The sequence below is a fragment of the Microtus ochrogaster genome, chromosome 10 (assembly GCF_000317375.1).
Source record: "Microtus ochrogaster isolate Prairie Vole_2 chromosome 10, MicOch1.0, whole genome shotgun sequence".
NCBI lineage: Eukaryota > Metazoa > Chordata > Mammalia > Rodentia > Cricetidae > Microtus > Microtus ochrogaster.
In genome coordinates, this window is record NC_022016.1 from 33,853,040 (window position 1) to 33,872,933 (window position 19,894).

The window sequence follows — 19,894 nt, forward strand, 5'->3', positions numbered from 1 at the left end:
CACTCTTTGCAAGAATTGCTGCTTCATTCTTTTCCCTTCAGTAGAAAAAGAAGTGGGCTGAGGTGATCTTGAAGTTGGGCCTGTCACCCATCGTGATTACTATACTAGAAATCTTAGATGGGGGACATGCAAGTAGAGTCACACGGCTCATGGCTCACAGCCGGGCTCTGATACCCACTCTGATCTAGGACTCCTTGTTGACTTCTTTGAGTGTCAGCTATCTTCCCCTTCATCAGACGCTTCCTACTTTCACCTTCAATGAAATAATGCCAGCAAAGCCAGGGGAAGAGAGGTGCTTGGTGGCGAGAATCAGCTCTTTCTGTGGATGAGAACGGTCAAACTGAAACTTGGGGGAGAAATTCTCTTTTCTTTCCTGCTTCTAATGAGACCATCACGTGCGTCTCAGTAGGACCCAGGGATCTTAGATGACATGGTTGAGATAAAGAGGCCATATGGCTTGCTACTGGCAGCTTACAATTTGAAAAGTTTTGGCAGAGTCCTGAGAGGAGAAAAAATGATCGAAATTTCATCTTTGAAAGCTGATAATCAGGTGGAAGGGTGAAGGAGAAAGCAGTTAGAAGCAGATATTGCTTTGTCGTCCTGCATTCTGGCCTCTCTGATCCTGGACAAATTGAAGCCAAGGTCCAAAATATTCTGGTATTTTCCTTAGAGACTTTCTCTGACCCTAGAACTCCCTTCTTTTCAGCAAGGAAGCACTATTAGCGCATCAGGGGCTCCTACTAAACTTTCACTTACATTATTACTTTCCCATCTTTGCAGAACAATTATAAACTTTGAGTCTCCTCTCACAGCTTAAAAATGATCTTCCTTCTCCCACGGGTAGTCTTCACGTCTGTGTATTTCCAGACAAAGCCAATCTTCTCCACAAACGTCCAGGTCTCTAACCCAGTTCTCCCTCTGAGTAACATTCTTAAAGTCGAGCCATTTTTCTGCTGGTCTTCTCTCCTTTGTTCCCATGATTCTCAATGAGTCCCAGAACTCTGCCCATGTTTCAGGAGGTTCTGTTAAGGGGGAGCAAATGCAATAGCTGTGGTTACACGAAACCCTCATTCACTTTAGAGGAGTTGTTAAAAGCCCCAACACCTGAAAGAAGATGCCTTAAAGCCCAATCCAGGTTCTCCCATTCATTTACCATTTGATTTGGATTCATGCAGACCCTCTTGGGTCCTGATTTTCATCACCTCCAACAGGGTAGGCTTAGCCCGGAAAGTTAAAAGGTAGCTTTGTAGTGAGAGTAGACTTTGAGCTCTGTAGTTCAGTACTCACATCTCTATCCCTGTCAACAAACCCATAGTAGTGAGATGGCTTAGCCAAGGGCCCAAGCCACTCCGCAACAAAACAATCATTAACACAACAAGGGCGTGCAGGTCTGGGGGGTTCTGCTGAGCTCTTCATTCTTCCCAGTTGTTGTTAGACCCAAGCCAATTATCAAAAGCCAAGGTACCACTTTCTGGACTTTGTCAACCAGGGCCCGAATTGTTTACCTCTTCCCCACCCCTTAAGCAATTAGTAGTGCTTGCCCTTCTTAGAAAACTCCAGTAATTAAACAAAAAGAAAAGAGGGATGAACCAGAGATCTGAGGAGACTTACAAGCCACGCTCTCCCTTCACACGGTTCCTGTCACTGGATTCCCTGCTCACGATTTCATTTCTACGTGTTTCAGCTTTAATATCCCAGTGGACTCATTTTTGTCACCAATCCTTGATATTCATCTTACTGATGCTCTCATGTCAGGGAATGACACTTCTATGCAGAAAATTGTTTAAAGGTTGTTTAATGGAATAAGATCTGAAACCACTATTCATCAATAGTAAACCATATAAATAACATTCTATTGATAACGATGAAATGTTATGCAATTGTAAAAAGAAATGAGGATGCAATGCATATACTGAGCTTGTAAGGCCCCCAATACATTAAATTTAAAAATCCAAGAAACTTTGTACTCAGAACACTATGAATTACACCAGGAATAAGACTAGATGTGTGTCATACATTTGCACATGTTTATAAACTATCTTTTGAGTGATGTGCAAAGGACTAGTTAAAGTTTTTACCTGCTTAGGAAAACTAAATAAATACAACATCATCCTAGTCTTTTCTATATTTTACTGGCAAAGAATAGAAATCTGGATGATTCTCAACATTTCTTCCTTAGCATCAATGCAGCAGAAGTAGATTCTCTGTAGTCTGTACAGTCCCGGGCAGCAGAAGTAGATTCTCTGTAGTCTCCACAGTCCCAGGCAGCAGGAAGGGAAGCCTTGTCAGTACTAGGATGATCAACATGTTTGTCTGTGGCTATCCTGAATTTAGGGCTGCAACTCCTAGAAAAAACAAAAGGCAGTACGTCTCCCTGTTTCTCATCCCTCTGCTATAGCACTGAGCCAGCCATGAACTAAAGATCTCAAAAGTGGTGTGAATAGAGTCTCAGCCTCACAGTTCTCGCAGGGCACAAGTAACGCTGAGTGGCAGCTATATGCTCTGCAGGGTATCCTCATCTAAACGACAAGGAAAATGAGGCTCAGAGAGGTTAAGTGATTTGCCCAAGGTCACACAGCTAGTAAGTGCTGGAGCCAGTCTGTCTGACTCCTGCCCCGTCAACAAGACCCTGGGGAATGTAAAGCTTTCAGAGAAACACTGAATCTGGCCTTTCTTAAAGCCCTAAAGCACCCAGAGTTGCATTTTAACTAAATCAAACACTGTGGCTCTGAATCAACTTTGGCAGGGCCATGTTGAGAAACGGATTCCTTCCCATTACCCCCACCCCCAAAACAAAGAGAATAGGCGTTCTAGGTTTGGAGACCGAAGGAGACAAAAAGATAGCCTCTGAAGCTGTCCTCCTAGTGAGAGTCCGGCTCTTATTTGGGGAGTCATCATCTAACAACTCCAGCCAGCCTCCTTCCCAAGAGCAAGGCGAGCAAACAGAAGAGTAGCTAGCTACCAACAGGTACTGCTGCGTGGCGTGATGGATGTTTGGCTACTGCTTGATTGGGCGGGTGGGCAATTCAATTTGGCTATGCAATAGGGGCTCATTTTATGAGGAAAGGGTAAATAATTCCCCCAGAGCCTCACAAGCCAGAGCTGAAGAGACTGAGCAGTTAGCAGAAGCTTTGGGGACTTGGGAGGAAGATAAGAAAAGGTCATGGCCACAGCTGTGCTTGCCCTTTCTCAATTAAACATCAGGCAGCAGCTAATTGCCTGTCGGTAATCAGGAGCCCATTGAGGGATTTTAGATGTTTTCTAACTATGATATTGACAATTCATTTATATGCGCCGAGCCTTTGAGAGTGTGAGGAAGAAAATCTCCCTGGGCCTGGGTGTGGGAGTTTCTAGAAGTAATGGATTTAGGGGTTGGCTTACCAGACAGGGATCCAAAATGAAGTGAAGCTAAGTTTTCTAATACAGGCCCTACCTACCTGTGCTTCTGAATCCTGCACTCCTGGGATTTGAGTGAAACTTAGTGCATTTGTGGTGACTGAACTGTGGGGCTAGAGATGCATCAACAACCTAAATAATCCCCCTACAGTGCAGTCCCCCCTTGAGTTCTCTGGGTTTTCATATTACAGCTGGCTGGAAAGACTAGGAGGCCTGGCTGCTGTGCGCTCAGGTCAAGAAGCGTCACGTGGTGGGTGGTGGGCCTTGTCAGTACGTAGGAGGACCTCTTTAACCCTAACGTCTGCCTACTGGGTACAACACAGATATTCACAACAGGAATATGACAGATTAGACAAGGAGGATTATGACTAGGCTCCATTTTATGAAATCAGTGATGTTCCTATAAATCTGGTCATCAAGAAGATTTTGTTATTTACTGTCCCATCCCTTTGTTCCTTTTGTAAGTACCTTACAGATGTGTTTTTTCTGACAACAATTTCAGTCCCAGGATGCTACATTCTCAAAAGGTTTACAAAGCAGAATATTATTTAACAGGAAAACTGCCAACTTATTTGATGATGTTTTAAGAAGAAAAATACCTTGATAAATCATTTAAACAAAGTGTGGAAAAAATATTTTTAATAAAAAGTAAAAGTAACAAAGAAACTAAGTTCAAAGATTTTCTTTTCCCATATGGCAGAATTAAGCTAGACAGTGTTACAGAAATATGAATTCTAATTACTCTTCCACTCACCCTTGCATTGTTATTTTTTTTTAAAAAAAAAAAAGAAGCAGAACTTTCTTCATGCTCACCATGGAACATTGTGTCTCTAGAATGATAAGGATGGCTAGTTGCCCCTTGCGGGGAAGCTCATTAGCGCAGATCTGCTAATGACTCTTCAGAGCTGTTCACAGAACACAATCTAATTCTCAGCTATCTGTGGTCATGTCTTTTAGGGCAAAGTTTAGTGGGGGTTGGGTGGGGTTCGTGCTCCCTCTGTCGTATACGTACTAATTAACCAGGCCTTCCCACTTTTCTTGTCAGAGGGAGACAAAGCAGAGTCCAGCAACCATTTATAATTGCAGGTTGAGAAAAGTAGTGGAGAATGTCGCAGCCTTCAGGTTTGCTGTCTGGCAGTAACAGACAGCACAGTGCATGGCTGCCCGGAGAGGGCAGTGAAGGTGTGTGGTCCGCAAACGGGGAACAGCTGAGAAGCACTGGGGAGTTCTCCTGGGGAGTTCTCCAGGGGCCTAGGTAGAGCTCACCCCTGACCACATCTCTCTGAAGGCTAGCCTTGCCTCTCCTCATTTCCGCACAGGCCTTTGGTTCAGTTTAGTAACCCCAAACAGGTAAAGCCATTTTCAATGCATCTATCTCATTGGCTTGTAGAAATCCAATGAAATTGGCTTCTACCTCTTCTATCATCTCGAGGCTGCCTTAAAAATATGCATCAGTTTATTTTAAAGCAATGACTGGGTTACTATGGTAAGCTTCTCTGAAGGGAACAGAGTTTGCGAAGAAAAGGACCGTGGCCACTTTTAGTTCTTAGACATCTGAGTTTGGGTATTCATATATGTTCAACAGCTGACGAGCTAGAGCCTGTATTTAGACAGTCCATAAGAAATCCGTACTGAGACATTATCTCTACTGTACATAAATTATGTTGACATTATCTGCCTCCAACTTGGTAGCGTGTGTCTTACATGAATGGACTCCTTATCCATGTGCTCTAAACTTACTGTAACTCCTCTGAGTGATAGCAGCCGCAATTCAGATACTGTGAACTCTTGGCCTGGCAGCTAGCCATAGCTTGCAAACTGTTTTCTTTGCCTTAAAAAGTTTTTTCCATTATCTGCTTACATTGAAAAATTGTAAAACTTCATATAATAAACCAGGGCTTGAAATTATGAATAAAGCTTCTATAAAAATTGTGTGCAGATTTGCAATGTTTAGGTTTTCAGCGAACTAGGTACATTTCAAGGATTGCAATTGTTGGATCATACTTTGATTTACAAGAAACTGACAATCTGTCTTACAGAGTGCCTGTAGCATTTTACATTCCTAACAAAAAATGAGTTATTACTGCACATCCTTAGCACTAGTTGATGTTATTGGTCTTTTGAATTTTAGCCATTCTAGTCCATATGTAGTATATGTATAGATAAAATTTAAAGTTATTTTCTTCTTGCTTGCTGAATAAGATTACAATATACATCCTAACTTACCAGAATCCATTTCTGATATCTGATTTATAGTGATATATACTCTATATGACATGGAGAAACTTTACTCCTACATAACTCTAATGTCTCCTTAATAGTAGAGTTTGATAGTCTCTCAAGTTGGGGTTGCATGTTGGGTTATTAAGGTGGAGAGATGGCTCACAATTAAGAGTACTTTATCCAGAGGAGCCAAATCCAGTTCCCAGCACTAACATAGGCTCAGGAGTAACCATTGTATTCATGATCATGTGCAAAAGGAAAGGATGTGGTATAAAGATAGATAAAATAGGAATTTGAAAAGGATAATTAAATTTTCTTCTTGCTTATAGTTATATCATAAAATAGCTGGTAAATGCCTGAACTAAATATGAATTCTCTTGAGATATATGGCCAAGTTACAAAGCAAAAAATTCTAGGTTTAATAGCTCATTTTTAAAGTGAAGGTGTCTTTCAGAAGAGAACGTAGGTGTTTAGATACCTGGTCATCTCAGTTACAGGTCTTTAAAAATAGGGGAAGGGAAAGTAGTCAATAGATTTACAGTACTGCGTGTAAATTCCCTCCTGTGGAACAGGCCTCAAGTCTAATCAGAAAGTGGATTGGTTAGCTGTGTAACCTTAATGCCACTACTGCACTAGCGGACACATTCTGCCATGCAGGTCAGTATTATAGTATGCAGAGTCCTAGTGCTGGATTAGACTGTTGGTGTCTTTTTCTCCCCAGCAGCTTTCATAGCTCCTTTTAACAACATGTAAGCTCAACAGCAGTGAGAGGAAACGTGTATTTCCTGGCCACTTGAGGTTGATTTCTCTATGTCTTGTTTCCAAAGTGAATGATGTCGTTAGCAATAGGGTCTTACCATCTATTTAGGGTGCCTCTGGAGCCTCTTTGGCCGTTAACTTGCAGGACAGTATCCAGTGCCTAGCACCGAGGCTTTCATTTAATAACCCGGGGCCTTCTGGGAGTAATCATCGTCCACCCATGCAGGTTCCTTCTGCTTAGTCTCCTTCTGTATGTTATATTTGCGATTAATTTGTAAACTAGTGAATTTCTGTAAAGTTTCTTCAGATATCCTTAGTTTGGATAGCCCACCCACGGTTGTCTTCTATCACCAATTCCTCTATCCACATTCAAACTTTTTTAAAATAAATATTTATTTATTAATTATGTATACAATGTTCTGTCTGTGTGTATGCCTGCAGGCCAGAAGACCCCAGTACAGATGGTTGTGAGCCACCATGTGGTTGCTGGGAATTGAACACAGGACCTTTGGGGGAGCAGGCAATGCTCTTAACCTCTGAGCCATCTCTCCAGCCCCCCACATTCAAACTTTTAACCTCAGGAAATCTCCCCTCTCCTTGCTCTCTCTGGCAAGCTCTCTGCACTGAGAAATATACCCTCCCAACACCTGTTTACATCAGAATCTCAAATTCAAATGTTTGATGAAGTCACATGCTCTCATCTGAAGATGGCAGTGGCTACATGGTTCCAGCTAAATGTTACCATGCAAAAACGTAGGCCTACTTTTTCAGATGTTCTGCTTAAAAATAAATAAAAAGAATAAGTACCTGCATTTCTGGACATTTGTCTTTTAAACATTATCAATTAATTAAAAATGTTTAGGATATACTAGTTAGGCTAAATAAAACACTTTGACCACTTAATAGTAAATCCTCATTCTGATGAAGGTGATTGCACAGGAAAAAAAAAAGAAAAGAAAGAAAGAGCCTTGATTTGGTGAATTTAATTGTCTGGCTCTTTGTCCCATAATTTATAGATTTGGTTCCCGATTAGTGTGAGTACTTCTGCAGTCTTTATGTCGATTTGTTCTCTATAACATAACCAAGAGTGTCTTCAGTGGTGAAAATGATAAGTAGTCTCTGTATCCGGTAGGATCAGTCTGTTGTGCAATAAGTGGAAAATCATCGGCCAGAGCATGTGCTAAATAAAGAAAGTAATCAGAAGGTCATTGTCTTTTGGAGTCCTTTTCATGCTTGCTCCGTCACCAGTTCATGAAACCCCTGAAGGCCTTGATAAGGAATTTATATTTGCTTCTAAAAATATTAGTAAGCTATTGGAGGCTTGTGATCAGTGAAGAGACACAATCTAACTTAATATGCTAAGAAGAATCCTCAAGAAGTGCTGATTGGAAGGTTCTCTCTAGGGCTACAACCTTGACAGTTAAGGAAAATCTACCTTTCTTGAACTTAGCCGTTTCCACCGCTACTTGTACTTTCTCAGGATTGTCATTTTTGTATTTATATACGCCTGCCCTTCTTCTATCTCCCCTCACCACAAATGGAGATGTTCTTCACTGCTTTTGAGTAATATATCCTAAGAAACTTGAAGGCTATGCCACTGTGAGCGTTTTAGAGAAAAGAAACCAATGCCTTTTCTGGTGGAACTAATTTCCTTGTGTTCTTGCCTGGCCTACAGGCTATTATTCATCAGCTAGGTAGCAGAGATAGAATTTTCCAGATAAGTAATTTTCCCATCTGAGAGAACAAATAAACAATCTCGCAAGTTCATCTAACTTTTCTGCTGCTATGCTTGTGTCTTTCAGAAGATCGTGAAGGAAGGCCAGCTGCTTAAGAACTGTAACTCCTTCAAGAGATGGAAGCTAAGATACTGTATGATTCAAGGACAGAAGCTCCTCTTTGCACACCACCCTTCGGTAATTATAGAACCCTTTCATCTGCATTAGTGGCTGGGTGCCAAGGAATGTGTGAGTGCGGAGAAGGTCATCAATAAAGGAGAAGTTGAAAGCATCTATTCTTCCTGTAACTAATCTCTTTGGACCAAATGAGTGGTGTATTTTTATCTTTCCCCGTTCCTATGTCTCTTCATTTTCGTGGATTCCCCAGTTATTTTCTGTTTTGCTTTGTTTTTGGTTTTTCGAGACAGGGTTTCTCTGTGGTTTTGGAGCCTGTCCTGGAACTAGCTCTTGTAGAAAAGGCTGGCCTCGAACTCACAGAGATCCGCCTGCCTCTGCCTCCCCAGTGCTGGGATTAAAGGCGTGTGCCACCACCGCCCGGCCCTGGTTAGTTTCTGTATGCAGAGTGGCCTACAAAATTTGTGGGGCCCAGTGCAAAATGAAAATGCAGAACCCTTTACTCAAAAACCAGGAAAAAATATCATTAATGGTACTAACACAAAATGTTTCATATTTATACTAAAATATAAAGCATTGGCTTATGGTGTTTTATTTTGGGATTTAATGTTATTCTAGAAGATAATTTGTATAAAGCTTGCCATTTAATTTTCTTTTGTACCATTCCAGTCTTTAAATGTAAATATAAGAGCATTTAACTTATAAAAAGAACCACCATCATTATATAATTTGTGTTAGTAGCTCTTACATGCATGTATATTTTGTTTCCAGCAGTATACAAAACTAGCTCTTTCTTTTTTATTTTTTATATGTTCACATTCTGCCAACACTTTCTGAGTAAATGGAAAAGGCACAGTGGTTTGCCCCAGCTTTCCTAGTCCTTCAGTGCCATCCTTTTCAGCATTAATGGTTGCATAATACAAGGACAGGCGAGGAATAAGGATGAATAGAATAGAGCTCCCCAGTTGCTTGTTTCTTAAAAAAAAAAAAAAAAAAAAAAACACTGCGTTTGATTCGTGTTTGTAGCAAGTCGTGGCTCCAACAGAACGTGTAGACTGGCAATACCCACAGATGCTCAGTCATAGACATAGCATACTTTGTACTTGCCTTACCACCATGATGGGATTCACTGGAATTCTAAGTGCAGACATACGATAATACAATTAGAATGACAAAACAGGAGTGAACGTGCAGGTGACATAGGCTTCCTGTATTCATGTCACAGCCCATGGTCTTATTGGGCTTTATTTGCAAAACACAAACCCCAAACTCAAATGATCAGGGATTTAAAGGTGGCGATAGCAAAGCTTTAGACCAAATCCTAGGCTGTTCTGAGCATGGAGTCTAATATGCCATCACAGGTTACATAGTGATCAACTCGCCTTGCCTGTATTGACGGTACTGATGCTCTGCTGATAGCTGAGCAGTCTCTACCGCATCTACCAGGAGACACAGGCTCCAGACTGGCTATGACAAGGACATAGTCAAAGGCTGCCACCCAATAAATTAGGGCTTGATAATATTTATACTGCAAATTGCCCAGGCAGGGTGTATTTTGTTATCTTATCCAGCACTAAGTTTATATTTGGGCAAGTCTGCTGAGCAGCCCAAGCCTTGCTCCAAGTCTACCAAAAAGTTTTTGGAAAGTTGTGTTTCTATTTCATTTGTTTTATACTTGCTGCATGCCCTGTCTACAGAAATCATGTGCCTATATAAATCTTAGCCCTCAAGACAAACAAATGGTTAGTTCGTAACTGCCAAGAATGTTTGTCAGTGTATGTGTGTGTGTGTACCTTTTAATGTCTGGTTGCCTAATTAGTCAGACGGCTTCTTACCGTTCTCCTTCTCTATCTTCCAGTTTGCGCACTTTGAAACAATTGATCTGTCACAAGTTGTCTTGGCAGAAAGCAGCTGGAGAAATCTTTACCACGGCTTCTGTGTAAGTAAGATGGAGAATGGCTGGATGTGCACGGGCGGGGCTAGCTAACAAATAGGGTTGTTCTATCTGTTTGTTCCATTTTGGGGAACATTAGGGTTAACAAGTCTTCTTTGATTGCAAAATGTTATTATTTATACAAATTTCCGCTAGCCTAATGATGGCGAGGACAGTGAGTACTAACCATGCTCTCCATTAAAGGCTGCTATAAAGCCAAGCTGACTTCAGGGGACAAGGGTCCTTTGACTACTGTGGCATTCAATCAGTCTTCTTGGTAAAGGTGGTTTAGAAGTATCATTGGGGAGAGTTTCGAGAAACTGATAAGCCATAGAAAAAAAATAGAATAACCAAGGTGCATGACATAATTTCCCCTGGCATGGTAGGTCATCCGCAGTAAAATCTAGTCCATGGTGAGGTTACAGATGAGAGTACTTCTAAGAAAGCAGAAGTTTTCACGGCTTAGTGTCCCTGGGCCATTGTACCGCTTTGGTCATTCACGTATATCTAAACCAGAATAATCACTTCAAAGCATCAAGTCCACTAGCCCTGAATGCTCCTTCCCACCATCTCCAAAATTGTTTTTGCCAGCCCCATCAGTTGGTTCCATTAGGGTTCAGCTTGAGGCTAGGCTACCCTTTATCTTAGTGAAAGTACAGGGCTGCTGCTCAGCAGATCAACTAAGAATTGGATTGAAAACAAAGGAGTGACTGAGGTTATTCATTGTCCTAACCAGCTCCTATGCCTATCTGCCACAAAATCAAGCACTACATGCAAAAGGGGACCAAAATTGCATGTTAGTATGGTTATCACTAGCATCAGTTTGAGGCATTCATCATAAAATAACAAGCAGAGCCCCTGAAGCAATGACTGACATGATAGCCAATTGTATTCTCCCTTACTATCTGCAAAAAATACAAGTTCTGCTTCTGGCTGCATCATTAAGACCTTCAGAACTGAAGCAGTGAGGTGGCGCACCAGGCAAAAGATTTTGCCATGCAAGCTCAATGATCTGAACTCAATCCCTGGATCCCGTCGAGGAAGGAGAGAACCATCTCCTAAAAATTGGCCTTCACACATGGTCTTTGCCACATATACACCTTCACTCACATACATACATGTGCACATCATTCACACACACAATGATAGATAGATAGATAGATAGATAGATAGATAGATAGATAGATAGATAGATAGATAGATAGGTAAATAGATAAAATGTGACCTTCAGTGTGGCTTTGATACTATTCCTGGCAAGGTTCTTCCACTTATTTCTCCCTGCCAATGATAACGAAAGAAGCTGGATTTTTTTGACATCTGGTATGGTGCACAAACAGCAAGAGAGGGACTTTATTGAAGTAAATACACTTTCCCTACTTTCCATAGAACAGCAGTGAGCAAGTAAACACTTTAGGCAAGCTCCTTTGAGAAATGGATGGCCTGTAGCTTAGTGTTTAAGAGCATGGACTCAAGAGTCAAAGAATCTGCTTTCATTTTTTAACTTCTGGATGACTTTAGTTATTTAACTGCCCTTATCTTCGTTTTCCTAGCCACGAAAGGGGAAGAAATGCAATGTCTATCTCATGGTACTATAATAAAGACTGAAAGAATATTCCTAAAAATGCATCAGAATAGTGTTTGGCACACATGAGGTGGCATTAAAGTATTGATTATTACTATTTTAATTATTACTGTCTTGAATAGTTCTGAGAGCAGCTGAGGGTGGCTCTGGAAACTTAGGCCTTATATTCAAGCAATGGCTGGGAATATACTTGGTACCTATGTCTAATTTTGTGGAGAATTGGCAGACTCAGGGCAGGGAGCTTTGTTGGTGAAAAGCAACTAATAATATGATGTTTTGTTTAGATTATCACACCAAATCGAAAAATCTCCCTGGTTGCACCCAGTCGGAAAGACATGGAAGAATGGATTAACGTCATAAAAACTGTCCAGCAGGGAGAAATCCATAAGGTAAGGCAACTGGTGGCGGATACACACAGCTCTGGGCAGTGTGTAGTCTCAAGGGACTACATTAGGGAAGTCGGTTCTCAAGCACAGACCTGCTCAACTGGGAGCAGAGACTGGCCAGCCGGGAAGTAGATAGACATCATTTGGAAACTTGTTGAGAACTCCTTACACAAATAGGAAAAATTCAGTTGGGCTGAGACTCTGGTAAGCATGTAGCTTAGACTCCTCTGTATTGGTAGATATGTCATGTTACATCCAGTAAATGAAATCCATGACATGTATTTATGCAGTTAACTTAAACGTCCCATAATTGTTAAGAAAGTTGCAATTAGCAGTTTTAATTCCTGTCTTCAGAAGAATAATAATAACACTTCAGGAAAGTGAAGCTGAGAAAGAGGAAGGAATCAGATCAAGGAGAAATAAGCACTCTATTTAAAAAGAACTCCAGGCTATGTAATCAGCTCAGCTCTGTTTTCTATCTATCACAAAAGAAATGTAGAAGTCAGGAGAAGAAGCTTATCCCCCACAGCTCATCAGGGGCCTTTTTCTCCTTCACTGTCTCTAAAATAATCAGGGCTGCTATTCAGACTGTGAGATCTGGCCTTGGGTAGACCTTCTGTAAATCTACCATAATTACAATCTATGGAAGTTGCATGATGGAAAGGATCGTGGCATTTATTTACTTAGAAAAATGTCTATATTATAGAGACGTCAAGTAAAATTTTTGAATAAATCTTACTGTAAATCGAAGGGAAATTTTGAAGTCAGTTTTGAGTGCGATTGATACAAAGTCCATCCATCCTAAAGCAAGATTCTTCTATGAAAGTCATAGCAATAGAGGAGCAAAATGAATATAGTCTTTAAAAAAATCTTCAGTATAATTAAAAAAAATTAATTCAAAAGAAAATATAACCCCAAAAGATGCTTAATGTCTTAAATAACTAACAAAGATAGAGGATGGTTTTGGGTTATTACGGCTGGAGCAGTGTGCTCAGTAATAATGAGGTTTAGAAATGAAAAATAATGCCTTTAAGAAGAATCATCTTTGCACACACTTTTAAGATATTTGGGGATTTTTGACCACTTGATGCTGTCACTATACGTCCAGCTGCTCATGACTATGATGGGGGTAACATGGCAATATGACTAAGCTGGAGCCTTCAACATATCATGAAGCCTTCTGATAGGCCTACAATGTGTAGTGCTTAATTGAGAGTCATCCGCATAGCATCTGCTAATAGGCTTTTGTGTGACTTGGCATTTAGTATGTAACTACTTTGCTCTTCTCCCTTTCCCGATGGAGTAATACATCTCTTCTGTGGCACTGAGGGCAGCAGCAAAGAGTTGTTCACTCCTTACTGCTCACTCTTTCTCATTCTTGGGGAACAATGCCTTTCTTTCGGCTTACTTCTGGTCAAACTGGAATGTTTCTGACATATCACGTTGTATTTTCAGTTTCACAAAAGGTCACGTAGATTATTTTGAATTTTAATTATTAGTTTAGGAATGCAAAAATCCTGGAGAAAAACCATCAGAAAATAGATGTGTCATTATTGACGCCATTGAATTCAACACCTGGCTATTGACAACCCAGCCCACACTAGAAAAGAAAAGAATAATTGGCCTGCTCACTCTCTTAGAAGAACTGTATAAGGACCTAATTCAAATCTGTGGAGTTGCCTCAGGGACCTAAATATATTGAGGAACACTTTCAGCTGCTAGAGCACTCTACTTTAGTATTTCATCTTGCTTGAAGCTTAAACAGGGAATGCTTTTCTTTTATATGCACCTTATCTCTGGCAGTCTTTTCTGTCTTCTGTTGCCAACAGTGCCTGACATTTGTGGTGATGGTGACAAAAGGTTAACCATGGGTTTAGTGAGCTATTAAAGTAGTGGCAAAGTGGTTGGCTAAGCATTGGAAACTATTCCATATATATATAAATTTCAGTTCTGGTGTCAAATGTGTTGGAAAAAAGATAGAATTCTGGTTCCTGAGCCCAGTGAGTGTTTAGGTAGTTAGGGAGACAAGATATACACAAACATGCTAGTACTGAAGTTAGTTCTCAGCTAAACAGATATTAAAGCAGTATAGGGATGCAGAAGAGGAATGGATATGCATGTCTTCTGGGAAGAATTAGTAGAGAAAAAACTTTAGTCTGACCCTGAAAGATAAAAGGGACTTAATTAGTGGCAAGGGTTTGGGTCACCAGGGAGTCCTGAACATGGAAACTGCTATAAGAAAAAAACTAATTACCAGGAAAAGAGAATCTTCTTAAAATACAATGAAACATGGCTGGGAAATGTTTAGGAATATGGCCACGACAAGCAGGGTCAGAGAGGTGAACTGGTGCTAATGGCAGATGTTCTTCCATGCCAGGCGAAGGATGGAAGACTTACAATAGGATAACATTTCAATTGAAAGATTGAAGAGAGAGAGTTGTTCACCTTAGAAATACAGACTGGAGCCGCTGGGGAGATTGCTCAGTGGCTAAAGCTTGCTAATGAATGTGAGAACCTGAATTTGGATACCAGGACCCACATAAAAAGTCTGACATTGCAGTATATTCTATCAACTTAGAGGTGCAGAGGCAACTGAATCCCAGGAGTTAATTCACCAACCAGTGTAGCTAAGACAGCAATGCTTAGGTTGAGTGAGAGACCCTGTCTCACAAAATAAGTTAGGGAGCACTATACATGTAGATACCTGATGGCCTCCTCCACATTTGCACACAGTACACCTGCACGTATGTATGCCACATATGTACAAACGTGTACACCACACACACATACACAAAACACAGAAGGGATTAGACAAGGGGAAAACAAGAGGCTAGAACTTCAGGGAGGAAGCTATATATCACCTCAAGCAAGACAAAGTTAAGTCCCAGAAGGATGCTAGAAAATATAGTGGAGTAAGAAGAGAAGCTAAATACAAGAAAAAGCCAAAGTGGGCTAGGGATGGAAGTCAGTGGTAGATCACACCATGTGAGAGGCCTTTGGTTTCATCTCTAGCATTGAAGGCATATGGTAGGAAAAGCATTTTGGACAGGGAAGTAAGATTCCAACAATGTTCTAAAGGCCCCCCCCCAAAAAAACATAACACCTAAGTTGGACAAGACAAACAGCAGAAGAAAAGAGCCCAAGAGAAGGCATAAGAATTAGAGACCTACTTATTCACATACTCAACAGTCCCATAAAAACACTAAACCAAAAACCATAAAATATACACAGAGGAACTGATACAGTCCAATGCTTGCTGCTTTGGGCTCTGTGAGTGCATATGAGCTTTGCTCAGTTGATTTAGAGGGCCGTGTTCTCCTGGTGTCCTCCATCCCCTCTGGCTCTCACACTCTTTCCACCTCCTCTTCTGTGGGGTTGCCTGAGCTTTGCAGAGAGAGATGTGATGGAAATCTCCCATCTAGAGCTGAGTCATCCAAGGTCTTTCCTTGCACAATATTGAACATTGAAGTGATTCTCAGCCATTTGAGTTTCCTCCATTAACAATTCTGTTTAGATTTGTACCCCATTTTTATTGGATTAATTGTTTTTTGATATCTAGTTTCTTGAGGATAGATAGATAGATAGATAGATAGATAGATAGATAGATAGATAGGAAATTAGTCTTCTATTGAATGATAAATTTCTTTGCCATTCTGTAGGCTGCCACTTTGTCCATATAGCATTGACCTTTGCCATGTAGAAGCTTTAATTTCAAGAAGTCCCATTTATTAATTGTCCATCTTAGTGCCTGCACTAATGTTGTTCTATTCAGAAAATCTTTTTCTGTTCCAGTGCATTCAAAGCTATCCCCCACTTTATCTTCTATCAGGTTCCATGTATCTGGTTTTATGTTGAGGTCTTTGATACACTTAAACTTGAGTTTTGTGCAGGGTGGTAAGTATGGATCTGTTTGACTTCTTGTTCATGTGGCCATCCGGTTTGATCAGCACCATTTGTTGAAGACACTGTCTTTTCTCCAATGTGACTTTCTGGCTTCTTCATCAAAACTCAGTTGTCAATGGTTGTTTGACTAGATGTCTGGGTCTTCAGTTCCATTCCATGGATCAACATGCCTGTTTTTGTACCAATACCATGTTGGTTTTGTTACTATAGCTCTATAATGAAATTTGAAATTGGAAATAATGATACCTCTAGAAGTTCTTTTATTGTTCAGGATTGTTTTAGCTATCCAGGGTATTTTGTGTTTCCATATGGAGTTGAGAATTAGCTTATCAAGATCTATGAGGAATTGTATAGGAATTTTGATGGAGACTGCATTGAATCTGTAGATTGCTTTTGGTAGAATGGCCATTTTTACTATGTTAATCTATGAGCATGGGAGACCTTTCCATCTTACATTTTCTTCAAAGACTTGAAATTTTTATCATGCAAGTCTTTAACTTTCTTGGTTAGAGTTATCCCAATCTATTTTTATATTATTATAATATAAAAATATATTATTTACAGGTATATTATATATTATTTACAGGCATATATATATACATTTTATATTATTATATTGTATATTATTTACAGGTGTTACTTCCCTTATTTCTTTCTCAGTCCATTTGTCATTTGTATATAGGAGGGCTACTGATTTTTGTGAGTTAATTTTGAATTGAGCTACTTTGCTGGAAGTTATCAACTGTGGACATTTTCTGGTGGAATTTTTTGGATCACTTGTATATACTATCATATTATCTACAAATAAAGATATTTGACCTTTTCCTTTTGAATTTGTGTCCCCATTACCTCCTTCAACTTTCTTATTGCTTTAGCTAAGACTTCAAGTACTATATTGGCTAGGTATGAAGAGAATGGACAACTTTGTCTTGTTTCTGACTTAAGTGGAATTGCTTTGAGTTTCTTTTCACTTAATTTGTTGTTGGCTATGGGCTTACTGTGAACTACCTTTATTATGTTGATGACTATCCCTTGTATCCCTGATCACTCCTGGGACTTTTATCATGATGGTGTGTTAGATTTTGTCAAGGACCATTTCTGCATCTGATGAGATTATCATGTGTTTTTTGTCTTTCAGAATTTTGTATGGTGGATAACATTTATATGTTGGATTATGTTATATGGTAGATTACAGGAAGCATCCCTGCATCTCTGGGATAAAGTTTGATCATGGTTGATGATCTTTTTGATGTGTTTTTAGATGTGGCTTACTAGTATTTTCTTGAGTATTTTTGTATATATGCTCTTTCTTTGTTGTGTTTTTATATGGTTTGGGTATCAGAGTAACTGTGGTCTCATAAAATGAATGGTCAATGTTCTTTATGTTTCTATTTTATTCAATAATTTGAGGAGTATTGGTGTTAACTCTTTTTTGAAAGCCTGGTAGAATTCTGTGTTAAAACAATTAGGCTCTGAGCTTTTTATGACTGAAAAAAATTAATGACTTTCTATTCACTGAGAATAATATGTCTGTTTAAATTGTCTATCTGATCCTGATTTAAGTTTGGTAAGTGGTATCTATCAGGAAAATTATCCATTTCTTTTAGATTTTCCAATTCGGTGGAATATAGGTTTTTAAAATATATCCTTAAAAAAACAAAAAATATGCCTTATGATTCTCTGGATTTCCTCGGTGTCTGTTGTTATATCTCTCCTTTAATTTCTGATTTTGTTAGATTTTCTCACTCTGTCTTTTAGTTAGTTCGGATAAAGGTTTGTCTATCTTGTTGAATTTTCTCAAAGAATCAACTGTTTGTATCATTGAGTCTTTGTATTGTTCTATTTGTTTCTATTTTATCGATTTCAGCCCTCAGTTTGATTACTTTTAGCCATCCATTCCTTTTGAGACTGATTTCTTCTTTTGTTCTAGAGTCTCCAGGCAGGCTGCTAAGTTACTAGCGTGAGAGCTCTCCATTGGTTTTTCTTTTCTATGTAGGCCTATGAACTTGTCTCTTGCAATGGCTTTCATGTGTCCCATAAATTTGGATATGTTTCATATTCATTTTCATCCAATTATAGAAAATCTTTAATTTCTTTCTCTATTTTTGTATTGAACCAATTTTCATTCAGTAGTGAGTTGTTCAGTTTCCATTAGATTGTAAGCTTTCTGTCGTTTCTGTTGTTGTTGATGTCCAACTTTAGTCTGTGGTAGTATGATAGGAAACAGGCTGTTATTTCAATTTTCTTGTATCTGATGTGACTGGCTTGGTATTTGAGTATTTGTTCTATTTTGGAGAAAGTTTCATGAGGCACAGAGAAAGAAGGCATATTCTTTTGTGTTTGAGTGAAATGCTTTGTAAATATCTGTTAGGTCCATTTGGTTTATAACATTAGTTAGCTTCAGCATTTCTGTTTAGTTTTTAGTTAAATGATCTGTCTGTTCAGCGTGGGGTATTGAAGTCTCCCACTATCAGTGTGTGAGGGTCAATGTGTGAATTGAGCTGTAGTAGTGTTTCATTTACAAACTTGGGTGCCCTTGAGTTTGGGACATAGATGTTTAGAATTGCAGTGTCCTCTTGGGGGATTTTTCCTTTGATGACTATGTAGTGTCCTTCTCTATTTCTTCTCACTAGTTTTGATTGGGTCTATCTTGTCATATTAAAATAGCTACATCAGCTTTTTCCTCAGGTTCATTTGCCTGGAACCCGCAGTAGCCACACCTGTCAGGTTCACAGAAAATTTCCTAAGAGGAAACATAGAGCCACCATACTCTCCTAAAAACCAGAGAAGAAACAGAAACCAAAGAACAAAACACCCACCCAACAGAAACAAAACTGATATCTGTATCAGTATCTAGAACTGGAATCATCTCAATCTCAGATGCCTAGTCACCAGCAAAAACACAATCAGCAGAAACCCTAATACAGCAGGACCTGAGTATTCCAGTATAACTGTAGAATAAGAAAAAGATCTTAAAACAGTCCATATGAGGATGATAGAAGACCTTAAAGAGAAAATTGAATAAATACCTTAAAGAAATCCAGAAACACACACACACAGAAAGAGAGAGAGATACATAGAAATGAATAACACCATTCAAGACCTAAAAAATGGAAATAGAATCAACAAGGAAAACCCAAACAGATGGAATTCTGGCAATGAAAGAATTTCTGAATTCAAGCAGGAACTATAGAGACAAAGTTCACCAACAGAACACAATAGATGGAAGAGGGGATCTAGTGTTGCAGATGTGAGAGAAAGATACATTGGCCAAAGAAAATATTAAATCTAAAATCTCCTAACACAAAATGTCCAGGAAATCTGGGACACAGTGAAAAGACAAAAATCTAAGAATAATGGGAATAGAAAAAGAAAAAACACAGCTCGGGTTCCAGGAAATATTTTTAAGAAAATTATACTAACCTAAAGAAGGAGATGCCTATAAAGGTACAAGAAGGATACGGGTTACCAAATAGTTTTCACCAGAAAAGGAATTCCCTTCAGCACATAATAATCAAAACTTACATAACAAAGAAATAAGATTAAAAGCTGCAAGCAAAAAAAGACTTAGCCACATAAAAATGAAGACCTATTAGAGTCACACCTGATATCTCCTTGGAGACTCTAAAAGCCAGAAAGACCAGGACAGATGTGTTGCAGACTCTAAAAGACCACAACTGCCAGCTGAGACTACTATACCCAGTAAAACTTTGAATCACTATAGATGAAGAAAATAAGATATTCCATGATAAAACCAAATTTAACCGGGCGGAAACAGGTAGTTATTTTGGCCGGGCGATGGTGGCGCACGCCTTTAATCCCAGCACTCGGGAGGCAGAGACAGGCGGATCTCTGTGAGTTC

The 19,894-nt window shown here is 39.5% G+C and overlaps 1 protein-coding gene across 2 annotated transcripts in view; it reads left to right on the forward strand.

Moving 5' to 3' along the window:
- Positions 1-19,894, forward strand: part of Dgkk (diacylglycerol kinase kappa) — a 134,015-nt gene that overhangs the window by 58,254 nt on the left and 55,867 nt on the right. Inside the window, exons 2-4 of one of the 2 annotated variants that reach the window (XM_013348285.2) lie at positions 8,181-8,291; positions 10,087-10,167; positions 12,028-12,132. In XM_013348285.2, coding sequence (XP_013203739.1) covers positions 8,181-8,291; positions 10,087-10,167; positions 12,028-12,132 — 297 coding nt within the window. The remainder of the gene's footprint in view (positions 1-8,180; positions 8,292-10,086; positions 10,168-12,027; positions 12,133-19,894) is intronic. The other variant, XM_026782330.1, reaches the window with a different exon arrangement.